Here is a 21,607-nt window from a genome sequence, read left to right on the forward strand (position 1 = left end):
AGCTCTCTCAGTGTTCATTACCCTCCTTTCGCTTACCTTTTTTTGGCTTAGCCATTGAGCAAGCATTGATCTTCTTGGTTCTTCCCTCTCCCAAGAAGAAGAAGGTTTCCTGGGTGTGGTTGGTTGTCATTTAGGCTCCCTTACTGCTTCAACTGCCTATGGATGACTCAGCTGTGGCCAGGCTTGATTCCTCAGACAGCTCTTCATTGGTCTTGGCTGCTCAGGTTTAGCTCCTTGGAAGGCCACTAAGGACTGAGAGAGAGGCAGATCTTCTGCGGCTTTATGATTGTCCTCACATAGCAAGGGAGAACTACATTGTTGATCTCAGGGGAGGGAGCAGGTGATGGTTACAGCATAGCCAAGAAGGAGTGCTTGATTCCAGGGGTAATGCACCTGAGTTGAGTTGGTCCCATTTTAGGGTGTCTGCTAGGAAAAGAAAGCAAAAAAAATTAAAAATGTTTCTTTTCCTGTTTCTTTGACTATTCACAGGAAAGACTTACTGGATTTTACAAGGAATTTCTTTCTACCTGTAATCTTTTAAATTCTGTTTCTTCACTGACAAGCAGAAAAAGAAAAAAAACCCTCATTTTCTGACATTGATTCCAGCATTAACTGGACAGGGAGTGCTTTTCATCAGTGAATTCTCTTCAAGCTGAAACTTCCGATTGTGAGGAAGGATACCATTTTCTGAAAATATAGCTAAAATTAAAAATTTGTTTGTGTGCAAAATGAAATCCATCTTTCCCAACAGAAATAATATGATTTGTTGCAAATGGATTTTTCTCAGCCTGTAGCTGTCCTTCCTGTTTTATCAGCTTTAGAGGATGTTTTCTTAACAATCTGCAGCATGCCTGACAGTCAGCCTCCTTCTCACAGAAAGTCAGTTAGGTTATACAAAGTACGTCAGACATGCACATTTCTGTTTTCTAATCCCAAATCCGATCCTGCTGTTATTTTCCTATCATATCTTTCTGCTGCTAAACATTTTGTGAATGCTTATCCCATTTCCCCTGGCAAGAATGTGAAAGCTTTTGCTAGATTTGGGAATAAAGTTTATTTTTCATCCACTTTAACTTTTAGAATTCTGAACTAATAGGTACATATGTTAAAATTCTTACTGGCCTCTTTTGAAAATACAAGAAAGTTGGTTATTAATTCTTTATAAGTTAAAACTTCATTGAATTTCTTAATTACATCTGCTTCTCAAGTAACCAAACAATCCTTAAAGCATTCTTATGATTCTGCTGATACTGTATCTGGAGCTGCTGCTCTGCTGGGTCAGTTATGAGAACTTTGCTTGGTTACATTCTCAAAATGTACCAAAGGATGTTGAGGAAGAAATTATAAATATTCCTCTGGACAAAAATATTTTGATCTGATGTTGTAAATTTTCATTCTATCCTCAGTCTATGGGTTCTGACTGGACTATTACAGTAGCTCGTAATAACCAATAAAACTCTCGGGCTTCTCCCTTACCCATAATGCACCCCTCCTATGTACCCCAGATCTCATTTGCTGCTATTCACTTTAGACGTGGTGACCAGTTGCTCTCGAGCAGATAAGTGAAATGTAACAAATTTTCCCTTAAATCTTTCTAATTAGTACTATAAAGTTCTCCTTTTTTCTTATGTAGCTAACCTCTATCTCTTGCCTAGCAACTTCTTTAGCTTTTTGTTTATATCTCATTTTTATCCCTTCCTTTTCTATATGAAAGTACCTCTGAATGCTGCTGTTAGTATTCTCCCCTTTACACTTTGTGTAATCTTTCTTACCATTGCTGGTATTCCCCTTTTCTAAAAAAAAAATTCTACTTTTAAAAATATTTTTCTTTCTCTTATTGATAGTTACAAGATGTCAGAGAAAGAAAAAGCTGGATTAAAAATGTGTGGGAAATATAACTGCAAAATGCCATACTCGTACTTCCATACACCTTACTACTTTTATTGGTTGGGACCCTCTTCATCTTCAGGAAGATTGTTCAGTCTGCCACACTTTCAGCCATAGGGCTCTGGTTGAAAGCAAAAACAAATTGATTCTTAAAGGTTTACTGCCTTCAGCTTTCAGTGAAGCACTGTCTGGAGCTACCACCCTAGAAAAAACAAAAAAGGGCAATTCAGAATCTTCAAGCCCTTCCTTTTCATCTTCTAAGGCTTCTGAAAAATTAAAACAAAGAGTTAGAAGGTCACACTGAAAAACCAATCAGAAAAAACTAAATGAAAACTCCAGCCAATCTAGAACTTCCAATGAGTGACCTCCCAAACCTCCTGTAACAGGCCAGTAAAGCCAAACCCCACTAGCTATGGATATGCATATTTCGGCCTTGTTATGACCTCTTCAGCATAGCATAAGTAGAGTGGTCTGAAATTGTCCATTAAAATGACTTCAAATGTAAAAGTCATGGGCAATCAGAATCGCCATATAGCTGAAACACCTGATGTTCATAAGGGTGATTTGCATATATCCCATGTGCCTCTGTTACAGGGGGTTTGGGAGGTCACTCATTGGAAGTTCTAGGTTGGCTGGAGTTTTCATTTAGTTTTTTCTGAAAGGCTTCTGAAAAAAAATCAAAGAAGAGGCCTATCTTCGTTCTGAATTCTCCATTGGATCCAATGATTAAGAGACCCAGACTTTCAGATCCATCTGCTTCTTCGGACCCGAAAGTTCAAACAAGGCGCTGTATGGATCCGTCTATTTCTTTGGATCCGTCTTCAGATAAGACAAAGGATTCCTCAGATCCGATGCTGTTGGATCTAACACAGAAGTCAAAGGATGTGACTGCAACCTTACCTGCTTTACCCAGGACCCAATATCAACTGTCAGTAGATCCAATTCCATTTAGAGTTCCTTTTCCCTTTTTCGAAAGGCCAAAGTCACCCTCCATTATGTCCACTCATTTTTCTAGGAATTTGACCGAAGATAATATGGAAAGATTGGTGAGGAAAGTTCTCTGGGCACAGGGTATGTTAGTGGTTTCATTGGCTCCTACCCCTTTAGGTCAGGAGTTCCAAGCATCTACTACCCCTCCTTTACTTCCTCATCTAACTTTATTCGAGCTTCAGAGTTATTAGATCCAAGCCACCCGGCTCTGCCTACATCGGATCCAAAGATTTCCCTATCCTCGGATCCGATGTCTGTACTGAGTTCTTTGGTTCAGTCGGAGCTGAAGACCTCTCAGAGCCATAGCTGCCTTTTTGGCTCTAAGGTGTTGGACTTGACTCAGAAGTTTTCAGCACTGTCTCTGTACCTTGAGGCTTCTGCTTGGATTAGCTCTACTCTATCTTTTGCCTCGAGAAGATTATCCTCAGAGCAGGGAGGGAATAGGATCCATAGGCTTGCCGTGGTCAAATCTGGAATCCTGTCTCTCTCAGAGGAGATCAGCAAGGTTTTGAAGAGAGCGATGTCTGTTTCAACAGCTCAGATTGTTCCTATCCCTTTGGATTCTCAGTCCCCACCTTGTCATCTGTGCATACAGAGTCTCAACCCTTTTCTGTACAGGGACAGGTAGTACCGAAACCCCAGGCTTCCCAGCATGATATCCCCTCTTCTTCTTCTTCTTCTTCCAAGACCTTCCCAGAGCATCCCACTGAGGAGGTCTCTCAGAAGAAGTTGTGCAAGAGGAAGCACTTGGATTCACCAGAGGAATCCATCACTGAAGACACAGACTTTGATAAGGGCAAAGTGTCCCCAAGGTCACCTCCTGACAATGTCAAATTAGGAGACATCTTAGAGATTCTAAAACGGAGAGATGACTGGAAGCCCAACAATCCTTCGTCAGAGGAGTCTGTGTACCTGGAGGCTTTTGGTACGTGCCAGTCTACCTCCTGGGTAACTCTGCCCTCCAATGAGCTCATTGAATTGATCTTTCAGCAAGCATGGAAGGCCCATGACACCATTGTATCGATTCCCCAGAGACTGGACAAAATTATTACTGCTCCTGAAGACAAGTAAATTTGGACTAAAGCTGTGCCTGTGGATGCCATGATCATGGCAGTGGCCACAAAAAAGGAACTAACTGAGGAACGTTCTTCTATCCATCCCCCAACATGGAGTCTCAGGTGATGGATAGGTTCAGGAAGCATGTCTATGCATCAGTGATCTTCTCCTTACGGTCCCTGAACTACCTGGCACATTTTCACTAGGTTACAGAAGGATCTGATTTAAGAGCTTTCAGATACCCTCTCATGATCCATTTCTGAGGAGGTACAGGCCTCTGTTACTTCTCATTTGGCTACCTCCAGTCTATTTCTAACTCTTTCATGGGGCTCATTTCTCATTCAACAAAAGGAATGAGTAGAGCAGCGAGTTCAGGCATTTCCATCAGGAGGCATGCACTGATGCGCTTGTGTGACTTTGCAGAGCCTTTCAAATCTACATTCGTCAATGCTCCTTTTGATGGCATGTCCGTATTTGGCCCTAAGGTAAAAGACGCATTGTTCAGGTGTGAGAAAGGTGGGAAAATCCTTTCTGTCATGGGCATGTGTTTCTCCACCCTTTTGAAGGAATCAGTGAAGTAATGGAAAAATGTGGTTCAGAAAATCCCAAGGGTCTTTTCAAAACACATGTGGAAGTAGTTCCCTCAGGGGCATGGGGGAGCTCCAATAGTAGACACCACCCTCATGGCAGAGGAGGCCTGCAAAACCAAGGGTCCAGAGATACTTTCTTTGGCAGACCCTTCCAGTACTGTTGAACGGAGGCCCAATTTTCCTTCTCTGGAAACAATCGGGGTTGACTTCACTTGCACCAGAGAGGCTGGCTAGAGGTAACATCAGATCCCTGGTTGCACAGGATCATTTCCAGAGGTTATAATTTACCATTTCCCTTCCTCCTCCTCCCCATTGCAGGAAAACCCTAACGTTCTTCCCCATCAGAGGGAACAGGCAGCTATTGAAATACAAAGGCTGCTAGAAAAACGAGTCATACAAGAGGTCCTGCCAGACCAGAGAGAATCCAGAACTTACTCAAGATTCTTTTTAGTGCCAAAGAAAACTGGAGACCAAGCTGTGATCTCAGTGACTTGAACAAGTCAGTTTGACACAACAAGTTCCAGATGGTCACTGATTAGTCCATTCTTCCTTTTTTGGAAAAGGACGACTTGTGCTCAATAGACCTCCAGGATCTGTATTATCATATAAAGATGAACAAGAGCTCCAGAAGGTACCTACACTTCTGGCTGGGAGCCAGTCATTATCAGTTCAGACTACTGCCCTTTGGTCTCACCACAGCCCTCAGGGTGTTTACTAAGTGCATGGCAGTAGTAGCAGCTCACTTGAGACTGTGTGGATTCCGATGTTTCCGTATTTAGATGACAGGCTCATTTCCATCCTGACCAGGCATCAACTATTGGAGGCATGAGACTACATTCTTCAGACGTGTTCTCATCTGGGGATATCCATAAACTACAAGAAATCATTGCTAGAGCCGTCTCAAAGTTTAAACTTTATAGGTGCTATTCTAAAAGCAAAAGAAACAATAGCCTCACTCCCTGTTTTGAGTGGAAATAATCAGATCCCAAGTCACTAAAATAAACTGCAGCAACAATATCTCAGCACAGCTGATTCTTCAAACTCTAGGTTCCATGACGGCAGCAATAACTCTAGTCCCATTGGCCAGATTTCACATGAGAATTCTGCAGTGGCTGCTGTCAGTGCAATGGTCTATCCTTCATCACCCAATGTCAACTCAGAAAAGAATCACCAATATATGCAAAAATGATTTAAGATGGTGGATTTACTCCAATCAGATTCTATAAGGTCATCCATTTATTCTCCCCCAGCACAAGGCCACAGTGACCACGGATGCTTCCAAGCTAGGGTGGAAGGCAGGGCATTTTCTGGTGAAAGCAGTCCAAGGCACTTGGTCCCCCTCAGAGGTCAGCTTGCATATCAGCATCCTAGAGATGAGAGCAGTGCTTTTAGCATTGCAGGCTTTCCAGGATGCGCTCCCATTGAGGATGATTGAAGTTGAAACAGACAAAATGTCAGTACTCTGGTACCTCGGCAAACAAGGGAGAACCAGATCCTACACCCTGTGTCAAGAAGCTCTGAGTGTGGCAATTGGCGATCTCATCCAACTGCTTTCTCACAGCAATGCATATGCCAGGGAAGTCCAATGTTAAAGTAGACAAATTGAGCAGGTGTTTTCTTCTACCTCACGAATGGTCCCGCAATCAAAATGTGATGGAAGGGATATTCCATCAATGGGGTCATCCTTGCTATGATCTTTTCACCTCTCCCCTAAACAACAAATTCAGAAACTACTTCTCCCTGATCCCACCTCGTGGAGAGTCACAGAGGAATGCTCTTCTTCACAATTGACCCTCCGGTCTCCTTTATACCTTTCCCCTGACTCCATTAATCCTGAAATTTCTTCAGAAAGTAGCCAGGTTGAAGAGCAAGGTAATCCTAATTGCACCATATTGGCCTCAACATGTTTGGTTCCCCTTCCTTTGGCCTCACTTCACAAACTGTGGATTCTGGATCCAAGTCCAGACCTCCTGTCTCACCCGATGGGCATGATTCACCCATACATACTCAATCTCAGATTGACTGCCTGGCTTCTCCAGTTCCATTAATAGCCAGACAACCTATGCTGTCTTCTCCAGTCCAACATATACTCCTGTCTTCTCATAAGCCATCTTCACCTAAGCTATAATCCAGTAAATGGAAATAATTAATTCACTGGGCACTACAAAATAACGTCGATCCCTTCTTTGTTCCTATTCATGATATTCTTGATTTTTTTAGCCCAAATTTCAAAGAAAGGTCGTCTTCTTCAACTATCCAAGTCCAGTTAGCAGCAATATCCAATTTTCACATTGGTTTCCAAAGTTTATTAGTTGCTTCACATAAACTCTGCAAAGCTTTTTTGAGAGGAACTCTCCTTATAAAGATCCTACTCCCCCTTGGGACCTAAATTTGGTGCTGCAGGCTATTATACACCCCCCTTTCGAACATGCAGCTAAGTGTGATCTCATATTCCTTTCTTGGAAAACTATTTTCTTGGTAGCCATAACTTTTGCAAGAAGAATTGCAGAAATTCAGTCCTTGGCTTCCCAACCATCATATTTGAATTTTTCACAAAGACGGAATATCTGTCCTTACTAATCCATCCTTTTTACCAGAAGTGGTATCAGAGACAAATAACAATCAGTCCATCAATTTACCAGTATTTTTCCAAAATTTACCTTCATAGAACCAAAGATATCAGGAAATCTGACTAGTTATTTCCTGCTCAGATGTTAAACTGGGTAAACCAGTCACCAAAGTAACCTTGTCCAGATGGCTCACCAACTGTATTTCTTTCATTTATGATGAATTGGGCATTGCCTTACCACAACCTTTATGAACCCATTCTACTAGCACAATGGCAACTTCATTTGTCTTCCAGTCTAGAGTTTCTGTGGATAACATTTTTGCAGCAGCAACTTGGGCTACCCCCATACCTTTATTTATCATTACAAATTGGATCTGGTCTCCAGGGATAGAGTATCATTTGGTTCAATGGTGTTGAGGAACATCCTTCCTTGAGTCCACCCAGGATCTAAGATAGCTGGGAACCCTGTCCCATAGGTTGAGGATAGAATATAAATCGACAACATCAGATAAAGAAGTTATGTACTCACCTTAACATTCCATCTGTATTGCTCATTTTCATTCTTCCTCAACTCCTCGCCCACTGGCCTCCTACCTTTGAACTCCTAGAAAAGTAAGTGTTCTTAGGTTGGCACTTCCCTTGTACTGAGCTTCAGATATAGTCTCTCTAGATCCTTCTGATATTTTCTTTTCCTTCTGTTAGCAAGCAAGCTCTGAGTCAGATCTGAGGGATCAGATTAGAACCCATAGGATGAGGAAGAATGAAAATGGACAATGCATCTGGAACGTTATGGTTAGTACATAACTTCTTCTTTGGCCCTGATTTTTCCTTAGGCCTTAAATGATATCTGAATCCTCCTTTTCTAAGTTCAGTAAAACTTTCCTTATAATTCAAGATGCTTTTTTTAAGAAGCAAAGAAAGCAATCTCAGCATAGTTCAAACAAACAGAGTTTTAAAAAGCAGTGACAAGGAGGGTAAAAGAAAAAGGGGAGAGGCTCCAGAACCAAGACAGTCCAAAAAGTCAGAATGACTACTTGCCCCTTCAACCCTCCAGTACCCTGGCAGTCCTCTACATCTGTCCCTCAGTCTAGGCCTTCATCTTCCCTGGTGACATTAGATTATCTCAGACAAATGGGTTCTGAGAATCATGTAGCAGGGTTGTAAATCCACCTCGTCCTGTAAACCAAATGTCCCAGTTTCCTCCAGTGTTGGAGTACACATAGTCTCAGGGAGACATAGAATATGTACATCTATGTCAGATGGGCAGCATATTTTATTCAAGGATTTTTCTAGTGTCAAAGAAGGGGAGTACTTGGAGATCAGTCCTAGACTTCTCCTTTCTAATCCTTTATGTCAATATTCCATAGTTCAAAATGTTATCCCTCAAAGTCTTGTTACCATTCATTCCCCATCTTAGTGTCATGGATGGTAACATTACACTTAAAACATGCTTATCATATATGTACTGTACTAGGGGTTCTTGCAAAGTGTCTGTCTCCAGTAATTGCTTACTGCAGACTTCAAGGCATTCACGTCTTTACGTAGTTTTTCTGAGAATCTTCTTTTGGAAATGTTTTTATTCTTCTGGAAAGGTAGAGTTGTATACAAAGAAATCTTTCTGAGCTTTCCAACCAATCTCAGACATTTGGCTAGGAATCTTTCAGGATTCCAAGCTTCATGGCTGCTATGATTATCACGATTCCCTTGGTAAGACTTAATTTGAGAAAAATTCAGTGGTGCTTCAGGTCAGTCTGGTCTCAGCATAAAGCCAGTTATCTTTTTAGACTCCACTGATTGAATTTGTGAGAATGAGGCACTCTGGTTGGTAGACCAGTTTTCTCTGAACATAGGTCTCTCCTTCTCCCTGTCACATTGGGTCTATATCACGTACCCGAAACATGAAATAACCGACACGTGCATCAAATGCTGAGAAATACAAAACACCTAAAAGATGAAATTCAAAATACCGAATTACCATGGTTGGCCAACACAAACTGTATTACACTTTCTAATCATCGCAAATGATTAGTAAATGTAATTCCATTCATGTTGGCCAACCATGGTAATTCGATATTTGGAATTTCGTTTTTTAGGTGTTTCGTATTTACCAGTATTCGATGCAGAAGTGTCGATCTTCTGGTTATGGGTTATTTAAGGTTTCGGGTATGTGATAGACCCATCACATCAAATGCCTCAGACTTTGCTGGGTGGGGGGCACAATAGTCAAATGGGTAGAAGTGCAAGGTTTGTAGAACAAGCAGAACAGACAAAAGCACACAATGTCAAAGCGATGATGGTTGTTATCAGTGCTGTAAATGATCTTTGGTTTCCAGGCCCAATGCAAGTTATCACAGACAACACCACGGTGATATGGTTTATCAGCAAGCAAGCAAGGGGTATCACATCTTACCACCTTTGCAAGCTTGGTTTGATAGCCTGGGAGGTAGCAACTCAGCTCAATTTGACTCTTCAGGCTTCTTATATACTATCATAGGAAAACATTGTAGCAGACAAGCTCAGCAGGGTCAGGACAGACCCACACAAATGTAAACGACACCCAGAGACCTTTGAGGAATTCATCCAGTTGTGGGGAATGCTTCAAATAGATCCATTTGCCTCCTTTCAAAACAGTCACTTAAAGAAATTCTGCTGTAGGAATCCTTGCAGGCAGGCCTATGAGACAGATGCTTTCTAATTTGCATGGAAGGGAATGTTTCTCCCTTGACATCCAGGGTTCTTCTAAAGATCCAGAAGGACTCATCAGAGACAGTGGCAGTGACTCCATTTTGGCCCAGGCAACAGTGGATCTCCTTTGTTTTGAAACTGGCCAAGGGCAATCACCTCAGTCTTCCTCACAGTCTGGATTTACTCACACAAGACAATGGTTGTTTGATATGCCTCAGACTGAAATCACTTCATTTGACTTCCGGGAGGATAGCGTTCTGATATACTTCAGGCATCTTTTTTTGAGGATTTGCAGCAGATACTAATGGAGGCAAAAAAAAAAACAGCTAAGAGAAAAATCATGTACGTGTAAAATAGATTTTCCAGTTAGTACCAAGCTAGGAACCAGGGCCCCTTTTAAGCCCTGGATGCCTCTAGTTCAAGATTATTTGTGTGAGTAATTATCCTCTGGCCTTTCTTATCTATCAAGATTAATCTTTTGGTCATTTCTGCTTGTCTGTCCTTAGATATTTCTCCTTTCTACCTATCATCAAGTCAAGTAGTTTTTGAAAGGTTTTACTTGTCTATCTCCCCAGGAAATGGGTGGCTCTTCCTTGGGAACTTACATTTTTGCTTGAAAACTTAACATTTTTCCATTTGAACCACCTCTTCAGGCATATTTGAGGTTCTTGACGTGGAAAACTGTGTTGCTCATTTCTCTGGTGTCTGCAAGACTATTATCTAAGTTACAGGCTATTATGGCTAGTCAGCCATACATCATTTTCCACAAGGACAAGGTTTCTTTGAGAAGAAATCTGACTTTTGTGTACAAAGTGGTTTCAGAGTTTACCTTAAATCAGTCTGTTAATCTCCATGTATTCTTTTCAGACGTAAACATGAGGGAGAATGTGGACATCCAGACTATGTAAGAGTTAAAGTAGCTCAGCTACTACTTGGACAAACAAAAACCCTTCAGGAAGGCTGATCAGCTATTTGTTTCCTAAGGAGGTAAGAAAAAAGGATGACCAGTGTCACAGCAGACAATTTCTAGTTGGTTGTCTCATGCCATTTCTCAACTATTCTCACTGTAAAAACTAACTCCCAGGCAGGGTTAAGGCTTACTGTACCAGGGCTTTGGCTTCTTCTGTAGCTTTTTGGAAAGGAGTGGACTCTAAAAGTATTCTAGAGGCAGCATCTTGGTCCTCTGTACATATTTTCGCAAAGTGTCATAAACTAGATTTATTTTCAACTTGCAGAACGTGGACTATTCTTCAAGATGCTTATTTCTTTTTTTGCCCAATATGATCCTAAGATTTGATAATCTACCCATTTAACACTGGCTACTGCAACAGTGATTAATGTTGAATATAGTACAGCTGTGTAAGTAAACCAAAGCATCAGATGTTGTAATACGATGTAATAGATTACTGTTGCAGTAACTATCTCCTTCCTCCTTCCCCTTATTTCCATTTTAGGTTTATTCCCAAAGTGTAGAATCATATATGTATATATTCCTTATATATGTATGCATGTTGTTACTTGTGTTTTTCCTACTAGCTTGTACTTTTCAGGACTTCTTTTTATTTTATTTTTGTTTACCGGGATAGTCCAACTGGGTGGGAGACCCATTTTCAGCAGAGGCCCAGGGGGAAAACGCCCAACAAGTTACAGAGAATAAACACAGTTGAAATTATGACAAGCATATGTTAGGATAGGATGATAAGAAAAACATACATAGCTATAATAATAGTTACAATTTTCAACAAGAAAAATCATAATATTTAGGGGAAACATAACCACAATTGAGAAAAAATGTTAGCTAAACTTAACTTGGGTTTTGTATATGAATAGATAGGAGTATGTATTAGTGGTTAAGTCTCTAAGTAAAAGATTGGCTTTACTTCTTGAGGCAAGAAAGCTCTGAACCTTTTGGTACTGAAGACTTGCTTTTACGTGTCTCTTCTTGACCCACTCAGCTGTTAAGGAGTGTGGAAGGTGTCCTGAAGCTATGAAAGCTGGCTCATAACCTTCCTAAGCTATAATCCACACAGTTAAAGCTACTGCAACAGTGATATATTAGAACTCTTACTTTTATGGTACGTTTATTTACACAGTTGTACTTTCTTTGCCATTGCATGACACAGTACTCACAGTTTATGTGTTAAGGTGAATGAACACACATTACCATAATCCAAGAACAGCCATCCACCTCTGTAATGTCCCCCTTTAAAGCAGACTTCAGCAATCCTCCTTTTCTTTCTCTAGTGTGACAGCCATCTAAGTCATATACCCATATTCCCACTGTTTTCTCCATGAGCCACCATTCTGTTAAATATCCTTCTAATCTACCTGATGTTTTCTTTCACTAGATTATTATTATTCCTCTCTCCTACATTTTCATTCTTTTACTTGCTTCATCCTACTCACTTCCCTTCTTAACCTTTGCCCACTCCACTCTCCCTTGAACAGCTGTCTTTTCTAACACATCATCAGCTAGACATCCTTTCTAAATCCTGCTCTCTGCTTCCCACAGGATGCTTAGTTTTTTTTTTACTTTCCCACAGCATGTTGAAATAATTATCCATCTTGCCCATCTCAAACATAAGTCATACTGCTACTGCAGAAGACATTTCTTCTTCATTCTACTTAGTGTCAGAATACAACATGTAGATTGACATCACCTTCTTATCATAAACAGGTCCTACCACTTGCAACCCTGTAGATAATCCTTATTTTCCTGTCTCCTGCTGTCTCCTTCATATTTCATACAAGTTTTGCTTATTGCAGTCTTGTGCTGTTATGTTATCATAAGTAGACTACCCTTCTTCTGTATTACCAGCTGGCTCCATGGAATAATCTCATGTCATATTTCCCTTTCCTTTGACCACCCCCGCAACACTCCTTTCTTCATAAGATCATTAAATGCCACCATAACTTGTGTGTGTATAAGCTATCCTCTATTTCTAAACCCAAACTGTAATATTAGTTCTTACCACTCCATGTTCCTTCCTTTTTCTTCCCTCCTTATATCTGCTGTCTGATTAATTACATTTTTCTCCCACCTCTTCATAAATACACACACACACACACACACACACACACACATCCCCCCACACACAAGCAAAGCACTGCATGTGGTTTAACTGTCTTTTGACCAAGTAGAGGAAATCCATAGAAAGATTGATAGATATAGGTGTGTGTGTGCATATCTGTTTATATATGTATGTGTGTGTGTGTGTGTGTGGATCAACTGGGCACCCACACAAATACACAGAATCCTGACAAGAAAACGTTGAAACTACAAATTCTGACACATGCTGTACATGATGTTCATTGTGCATACAGCTGCAGTCATCACACTTGGGTTATCTGCCGTCAGGCGGGTCCTCGGTCGGCCGAATTCCAAAGTCTAGGTCCGGCGTCGGTTGTCGTCGCTTCTTCCCTGACGTCAGTGCGGCAGGGGTATAAAAGTGGCAGCCGACGCCATTTTCTTCAGTCTTTCTTGCCGCGCGATGACCAAAGCAGAAGCAGTTTGCAAGTGCCGGTCGGCCAGCTCCTGAGATTTACGAATAGTATTTCAGCCGAAGTTTTCTTTATAGCTAAGTACCCCATTGGGGAAACTTTTCTTGCCTCAGACCGATGTCAGACAAAGTTAATAATTGCATTTCTTGTGGGAAGCAAATACCGCATAAGGATTTTCACTCTTACTGTATACCTTGCTTAGGGCCAGACCACGACGTCTCGGCCTGCCGTTTTTGTGCTAGGTTTAACAAGCGCACTATTAAGCGCCGGGCGGAGTTCGCCCTTCATTATTTTGGCAAAAAAATTAATGATATCATCTCGTCGGATGCACCGATGCCAGTTTTAGGCAAAAAATGCAAGGATAAGGACAGACAGCCGAGGCCTGCTCCGAGTACTGAGATCACGCTTAGGCCGACTACCGGTTCTCAGCGAGGTGCCTACTCAGCCCCCTGACTACCGATGAAACTACTTTACCGGCAACTTCATTACCCGAAGTCGCAGGATCCTCGGTCTCCATTCCCTCTGCAGATACCGACGCCACTTTTGGCGGGGAAACCGAAAATTTAGCGAGGCCTGCCATTTCTGAAGGCGTTTTCAGGCCTACCACCTCCTCTATTAAATTATTCACTAAATCTAAAGCTGCAATGAAAATTAAAAAACTGGGTCCTCAGACCCCCTCTCAAGGCCCCATGCCTATTCCCCATTTGAAGACTCTGATGCTGTGGAGTCTATTCCCTCGGTCTCCCCCCCTGAGGAATACTCTTTTGGGGAAACCCTGCATACATTGAGAGAGCACTTCCACTGGGAAGGCCAAGAATACTCAGATTCTAAGAAAAGGCTCAGGGAATTTCTACTACTTCCCCAGCATAGGCCCCTGGCTATTCCTCCTGTCTTAGATATTTTGGATGATGTGTACGCAGAAGCCAGTCTTAATCCAGACTCATTACCTCCAGCCCCTGTTAAACCAGACAGATATTACCGGGTTCCTGATTCTCACCAGTTCCTTTATAAAAGCCATACTGCTGACCCAGAAACAATTTCACAGGGTCCCAAGGCGATTGAGGCCTCTACTGCTAAAAACCCTTTACCTTCAGAGAGAGATTCCAGAGCATTAGAAAGGTGGGGGAAAAAGGTGTATACATCAGCCACTTTAACCATGAGGGCATTAAACTGTCAATTTCATATGTTAAAATACCAACAGTTCTTGCTATCTCAGCTGAAAAGCAAAATGATGCAAACAGAACAACCAGACTTGAAAGAGTTGCAGGATTTGTTGCATGGAGCAGAACAAGTGGGGAAACATACCTTGCAGTGTGGTTTTGATGCTTTAGAGGCCTAATGTAGAGCTGCTGTCACGGGGTCTGTCATACGTAGACATGCTTGGCTCAAAGAGCAAACTTTACCAGATCATGTCAAAGCAAAGTTATTAGATGCACCACTACAAAAGATGTATTGTTCGGTGTTAAAGCTGAGGAGGTACTAAAGAAAATGGAGGAAAAAGCGAAATCTATGCAAACAGTTAAAGATTTCTTGCAGGTGCAGCCTCCACGCTTCAGCAGAAACTGGCCTTCAAAAAATTGGTCCTTTCCAGCCACGGACAGACGCCCAAGGGGTAGAGGACAACCTCATGGATCTTACAGAGCTAGACAGTGGCAAACACCAGCCCCAAGAGGTGGAGAAGATAGACCACAGTCATTTAGTAAACAGACGCAATGACTTTCCCCTATGCCTGCCAAGCAAAGCTATAATGGCAGCACCTTTGGGCGGAAAACTGTCCTTATTTTCAAAAAACTGGCACATTGTTACAAAGGACAAATGTATTCTGGATATTATAGACAGAGGCTACAGGTTCCACTTTCACACCCTTCCAAAAATGAGCGGCATGCCAAACCTGCCACAAAATCAATGGGCAGAGGCACAAAGGCAAATTACCGCTCTCATGGATATGACAGCAATTCAAGAGGTACCTGTAAAAGAACAAGGTCAAGGTTTTTATTCAAGGCTATTTCTGGTACCAAGGAAGGACAAAGACTGGAGACCCATCTTAGACCTATGTATTCTAAACACATATCTAGAGGTACCAAAATTCAAGATGCTCACATTACAGCAGCTTCTTCCCATGCTGGGCAAGGAGTCTTGGCTGGTAACGTTGGACCTCAAGGAGGCATACCTGCATGTCCCTATCAGACAAGATTGCAGAAGATACCTCAGATTTCTTGCAGGTTCAACCCATTACCAATTCTCTGCATTGCCCTTTGGCTTGTCTACTGCGCCCAGAGTGTTTACGAAATGCCTGGCATCAGTAATTGCCTTCTGCAGACAACGAGGAATCCAAATCTACCCATATCTGGACGACTGCCTGATCCAAGCAGACAGCAAGGACATTCTATTGCAACATCTGGCGTTTGTAATAAAACTGTTAAACTGCCTGGGGTACACAGTGAACAAAAAGAAATCAAAACGAATACCTTCTCAACAGATAATTTTCCTGGGTGCCAGCTTAAACACAACGACCCAGATGGCCTACCTCACGCCAGACAAACAAGGGCAACTGTCTCAATACTTTAACAGAACGGCAACTTTAACCAGGCTAACTGCAAGGAAAATCCTGCAGGCTCTGGGGTTCATGGCATCTTGCATCCTACTCATACCATTTGCAAAGTTGCATATGAGGAAACTACAATGGTACCTAAAAAACTTATGGTCTCAACACAGCCACAGCTTGGAAACAATTATACCACTCATTCCATGCCTTCAAAAGGAATTTTTGTGGTGGGCTCAAGCATGCCAAAGAAACACGGGTCTTCCTTTCTGCTTACCACAAGCAACTCAAATCATCACAACAGACGCCTCAGACTATGCCTGGGGAGCACACATGGCAGGTCAGTGTATTCAGGGAAAATGGTTCCAAAAAGAGATGCACCTACACATCAACCAAAAGGAGATGCTAGCCGTGCAAAATGCTCTTATGACCTTCAAAGACCTACTGCATCCAGGCCAGCTATTAATAAGGACAGACAACACCACAGCCATGTGGTACATAAACAAACAGGGGGGAACGCATTCATACCCTCTGTGCAGACAAGCCATGACCCTGTGGAACACAGTACTGGAATTACAAATTCAACTACAGGCACAATTCCTGCCAGGGAAGGAAAACACACTGGCAGACAACTTAAGCAGAAATATGACAGACCCACACGAATGGAAGTTGCATCCTCAAGTCTTCTCAAAGATAACTCAGGCATGGGGACAGCCAGACATAGATCTATTTGCTACCCACAGAAATTACCAGTTGGAGAAATTCTGCTCAAGGGCCTATCATCCACAGGCCTGGAAAGTGGACGCACTCTCTTTCAATTGGACAACATTGACAGTCTATGCCTTCCCGCCTCTACCGCTACTGGCCAAAGTCCTATTAAAAACCAGAGCAGAGAGGCCACAAATGATTCTCATTGCTCCAGACTGGCCACGACAGCACTGGTATCCTCTCCTAAAGAGCCTGTCACGCTCACCACCATAGATCCTTCCACAAGTTCCTCTTCTTTTGTCCCAGCACATTTACAAGACCCTTCACAGCCAGCTCAGAACTCTAAATCTAGCTGCATGGAGAATACCTTAATTTGCCAACAGACTCTCCTCTCCAAGGAGGTACAGGAGACCCTCTACTAGAAAAACCTACTCCGCCAAATGGAAACGATTTTGTTCCTGGAATCAAGCTAAGGGTCAGAATCCTTGGGTAATAAATATACCTCAGATTTTACAGTACCTAGCTGAGATGTTAAACAGTGGCCTTTCCTTCTCTTCCATCAAGATCCACGCTTCAGCCATTTCAGCACAGTACAATACGGATCCTCCTTTATTCTCACATCCTCTTTTAAGGCAGTTCCTCAGAGGGGCAAAAAATATACAACCCCCACGGAAACCACCAGCCCCAGCTTGGGACCTCAACTTCGTATTGGAGAAGCTGACACTGCCTCCTTTTGAGCCGGCTGCTACAGCAGAGCTACAATACTTGTCATGGAAAACGGCCTTCCTTTTGGCTATTACCTCAGCACGTAGGGTTTCGGAGCTACAGGCCCTCATGGCTGTGCAACCATTCATCATTTTCCATCAGGACAGGGTTTCCTTACGAACCAACCCTACCTTCATGCCAAAGGTAGTATCCACTGTGGCTTTGAATCAGACTATTCATTTACCTACCTTTTATCCAAATCCACAGAACAAAGGAGAGAGGCTTCTACATTCCTTGGACATTCATAGGCAACTTCGTTATTACTTGGACAGAACAAAGTCATTCAGAAAATCTGAGCAGCTCTTTGTGTCCTATGCTACAGGTGCTCAAGGAAAGGCTATTTCCAAACAGACTATTTCAAAATGGATAGCTCACTGCATACGCTATTGTTATTCATTTCATGGAAAATCAGTGCCTGTATACATCAGATCCCACTCCACCAGGGCTACAGCTACCTCAGCAGCTTTCCTCAGGGTGGTCCCTACCAAGGACATTTTGGAAGCAGCAACTTGGAGTTCAGTGCACACTTTCTCCAAGCACTACCACCTTCCACTATACTCTACATCTAGAGCGGGCTTTGCCACAGCAGTCCTGCAGGGCATTCTAGCCCCTCCTAATTCCGCTTAGTACCAGCCACCCTTACTTAGCTTTGGGATTCTACCCAAGTGTGATGACTGCAGCTGTATGCACGATGAACATAGTACAGTTTTGTACCTACCATAAATGTAGATGTTCGAGTGTGCATACAGCTGCAGTCCAGGTTACCCTCCCACCATCCCCTCTTAGGACAGGGCTTATGCCAAACACCTTTATCATACAACCTATTTGGGGTATTCCTTTATGGTGTATTTGCTTGCAACTACTGTTTTGATTTATCTACTTATGTATGTTTGCATAACATCATGTTTTGCCTTCCTTTCTGGGGGCACCTGACATCTGGGGCAAGAAAAACTGAAGAAAATGGCGTCGGCTGCCTCTTTTATACCCCTGCCGCACTGACGTCAGGGAAGAAGCGACGACAATCGACGCCAGACCTAGACTTTGGAATTCGGCTGACCGAGGACCCGCCTGACGGCAGATAACCCAAGTGTGATGACTGCAGCTGTATGCGCACTCGAACATCTACATTTATGGTAGGTACAAAACTGTACTTTCTAGGGAGTACTGCAGAGCAGAACAAACCAACTAGAAGTATTTTTTGCAGTGGACAAAACCCCCTGAACCCTCTATACCTACTGCTAATTATATATGCTAACTCCAGGATTGCACATTCCCAGGAAAAGAGACAATTCCCCTACCCTGGAATTGTTGATCTTGCACACCTGTCAACCATCTGTGTGCATTGAACAACTAGTGTCAACCAAAGAGGTGTCAGTGTAGGTGCCTAGTCAATTCACTGCCCTAAACCCCTGTCTGTATGTATGTGTATGTGTATATATATATATATATATATATATATATATCTATATATATATATATATATATATATATATATATATATCTTCTTCTTCTTCTTTCGGCTTTTCCCGGTTAGGGGTCGCCACAGCGGATCACCTTGTCCGCACATTGATTGGCAGTGGAGTTTTACGGCCCAACCTTCCACAGAAGGCACACTCACACGCACACCTAGGGCCAATTTAGAGTATCCAGTCCACCTGCAGCATGTCTTTGGGATGTGGGAGGAAACCGGAGCACCCGGAGAAAACCCACGCGACCACAGGGAGGACATGCAGACTCCACACAGAAGGCACCCCAGCCGAGGATCGAACATATATATATATATATATATATATATATATATATATATATATATATATATATATACACACACACACACCTTTTGTCGAGCCATAGATCACTCAGTGAATGTTCTCAACTCCTGTGATAGTAAGACCTCAGAAGAGGAGAAAGATGAATTTGCAGCCCCCTGCAGGACCCATGAAAAACTCATTCAAGACGTAAGTGGTAGCATGTATGCATGAAAATGGCAAATTCCCACCCAGTGAATTCATGATAAAGCTGGTTTCAGAGCTTTGGTGAGTCAAGAATTTGTAAATTTTAGTCAGTGATCTGTAGGTTATCAAAACAACAGATTACCATATTTACATAAACCAATATATATTCATATCAATGATTTTTTTGCTTCATAGGTTATATGCTTTGTTGATAAATTCCTGTGCTTAATATACTGCTTTAATGTGTATTTTCTTTTCGCACAGTAGAGTACTTGAATTTAAATTTTCAGAAGTACTTAAATTATTCTTATTTTTGTTTGTTTTTTAGGGCGGGTTTCATTTTTTACTTCAGGTTCAGAAAATGTACATCGAGTGGAAAAAGTTGATTGGGGAACACGTTATGCCCTTACAGTGCCCTTCACTTGTGACCCTTCTCAAGCCATTGATGAGCCCAAATTTCCATAGACTGTAGAAACAGGAAGATCTGCTGAAATGGGCTTTCTGCTGTGTGACAGTAATGACAAGCAGCACCAGTGTTGCAGTGCACTCTTTTGCAGCTGACCAAATTAAACTTTATTTTCTAACACAATTTATGTCACCATTTTCACCTGAAAAAAATTGTTATTTCAGTTTTGCATGGAGAAAAGCATTTTATCTTATTATTGAGAGAGCCATGTCTTCCTTGTTTAGGCTCTGCTCTGGTACCAAAGGTAATGTATAGCAGAAGTAGTGTGCCACATCCTTCAGGCCATTCGTAAAATCTGTTAGAATATATGGTCTCATTGTATTTATCCCATGCATTTTGTTGGGCTTCAGAAGTGCTTCCAGATGGAAGGAACTTGTTTCTAGACCATAGTTTCATTGTCAGTTTAAATAACTGATTTCTGAGCTGAAGAAATTGGGGGCAAATAGAAGCTAAAACAAAGCCTTTAGCAGGCCAGCAAGACTGACTTTCTGCATTGGTTCATACTGAGCAGTTTTAATCTTGTCTAGACTTTGCTGACTATTCATTGACACTACATTTTTACCAAGAGATGGGTCTTCATGTCTTTCTCTAGTACAGCAGCATTTAATTTGCTAGTTGTATTTCAAAGCCAGTCATATACACACCAAAAAGTTCTAATCAGTCTAAATGATTTTGAACAGATGTCTTTAAATATGGACATTGACTGTAATGAATATAGTTATATGGTTCTTGGGTAATGTGACTGTGTCATATTTTCTACCTTTACAGTCTTTTTTTTTTTACTATTATTATTCAGGAGATGAGACCTCAGGTATTTGTACATAAAATGTATTACTTTTTGTTGGGATTGCTTCACTTCTTGACCTCTCAGTTATGTTTTGTCTGTCAGAATGAGTGTAAAGGTACTACTTAGTGGGAGATTGTTAAAAATGGGACTACTGTTTTCATGGTGTGCAAGTGGTTGGCAGGGCCAGAGTGAATGACATTGGGTGTGACATGTAAAGTTGTTAAATGCAGTGGATGTATTCTGTTAACCCTTTATCTCCTATCTTGCCCCTGCACATCATCAAGAAAGAGAGAACAAACTAAAAACAAAATATCCTTTACAGTTACCAGCAGTTATAAATAAATACTGATTTAACACATATGCTCATGATGTTTGCCTTTGCAATTGCTCAAGAATGACAAATTACATCATTTAAAGTGTTATCAATGTGTGTCATTTACAGTTTCTTCCAGTAATTGTAATGGCAATTGCCACTTCTTGTTTTTAAGAAATGTATAATAATGTCTGTTCAATTACAGGGAGTAGAGAAAATAAACTTCTGTTCTGTGTATTACTGCATGTCTGTCAAGAAAATGTTGAGTCTTGAAGCAGAATGCCTTTAGCAGTATACTGTCATTTAGTGGTGTCTTTTGTCTTTTCCCTGGTTAGGGGTTGCCACAGCGGAACTCCGGTCCACTAAATGATTGGCAGTTGTTTTTTATGGTGTCGAGTTGCCAGCCCGACGCCCATTCAATGCATGTCTTTCGAATGCCCACTCGACCATGGGGAGGACATGCAGACTCCAAACAGAAGGCACTCCCAACCCAAGCCGAGAATCGAACGGGAGAATCTCTTGCTGTGAGGCAACAACTCCACCGCTCCACCACCGCGGAAGTATTTAGTGGTAATCTTAGTAATGACAGTATATCCTTCTATATCACTGTTGCAGTCTTTATCACATGTGGGATCTCCTGCCAAAGATAGTTTAGTGTCCACCTAGTATACCAAAGCCTTTACATCCTCCTGCCATCATACGTCCGGTGTATACTCCCCTCTTCGGAGAAGGGCATAAAGATGACATATGCGTGCTGCATACTCAGAACTTCTTTGCGACTAGTCCAAACACG

At 41.9% G+C, this 21,607-nt stretch overlaps 1 protein-coding gene across 2 annotated transcripts in view; it reads left to right on the top strand.

Moving 5' to 3' along the window:
• The window catches only part of OGFOD3 (2-oxoglutarate and iron dependent oxygenase domain containing 3), a 964,739-nt gene extending 943,688 nt beyond the window's left edge, over positions 1 to 21,051 (top strand). For both annotated transcript variants that reach the window (XM_044085017.1, XM_044085018.1), the window contains one exon: positions 19,577 to 21,051. In XM_044085017.1, coding sequence (XP_043940952.1) covers positions 19,577 to 19,713 — 137 coding nt within the window. In that variant the 3' untranslated portion in view covers positions 19,714 to 21,051. The remainder of the gene's footprint in view (positions 1 to 19,576) is intronic.
• Positions 21,052 to 21,607: the final 556 nt, after the last annotated feature.

The sequence above is a fragment of the Protopterus annectens genome, chromosome 10.part0 (assembly GCF_019279795.1).
Source record: "Protopterus annectens isolate FY-2018-M chromosome 10.part0, PAN1.0, whole genome shotgun sequence".
Classification (NCBI taxonomy): domain Eukaryota; kingdom Metazoa; phylum Chordata; order Ceratodontiformes; family Protopteridae; genus Protopterus; species Protopterus annectens.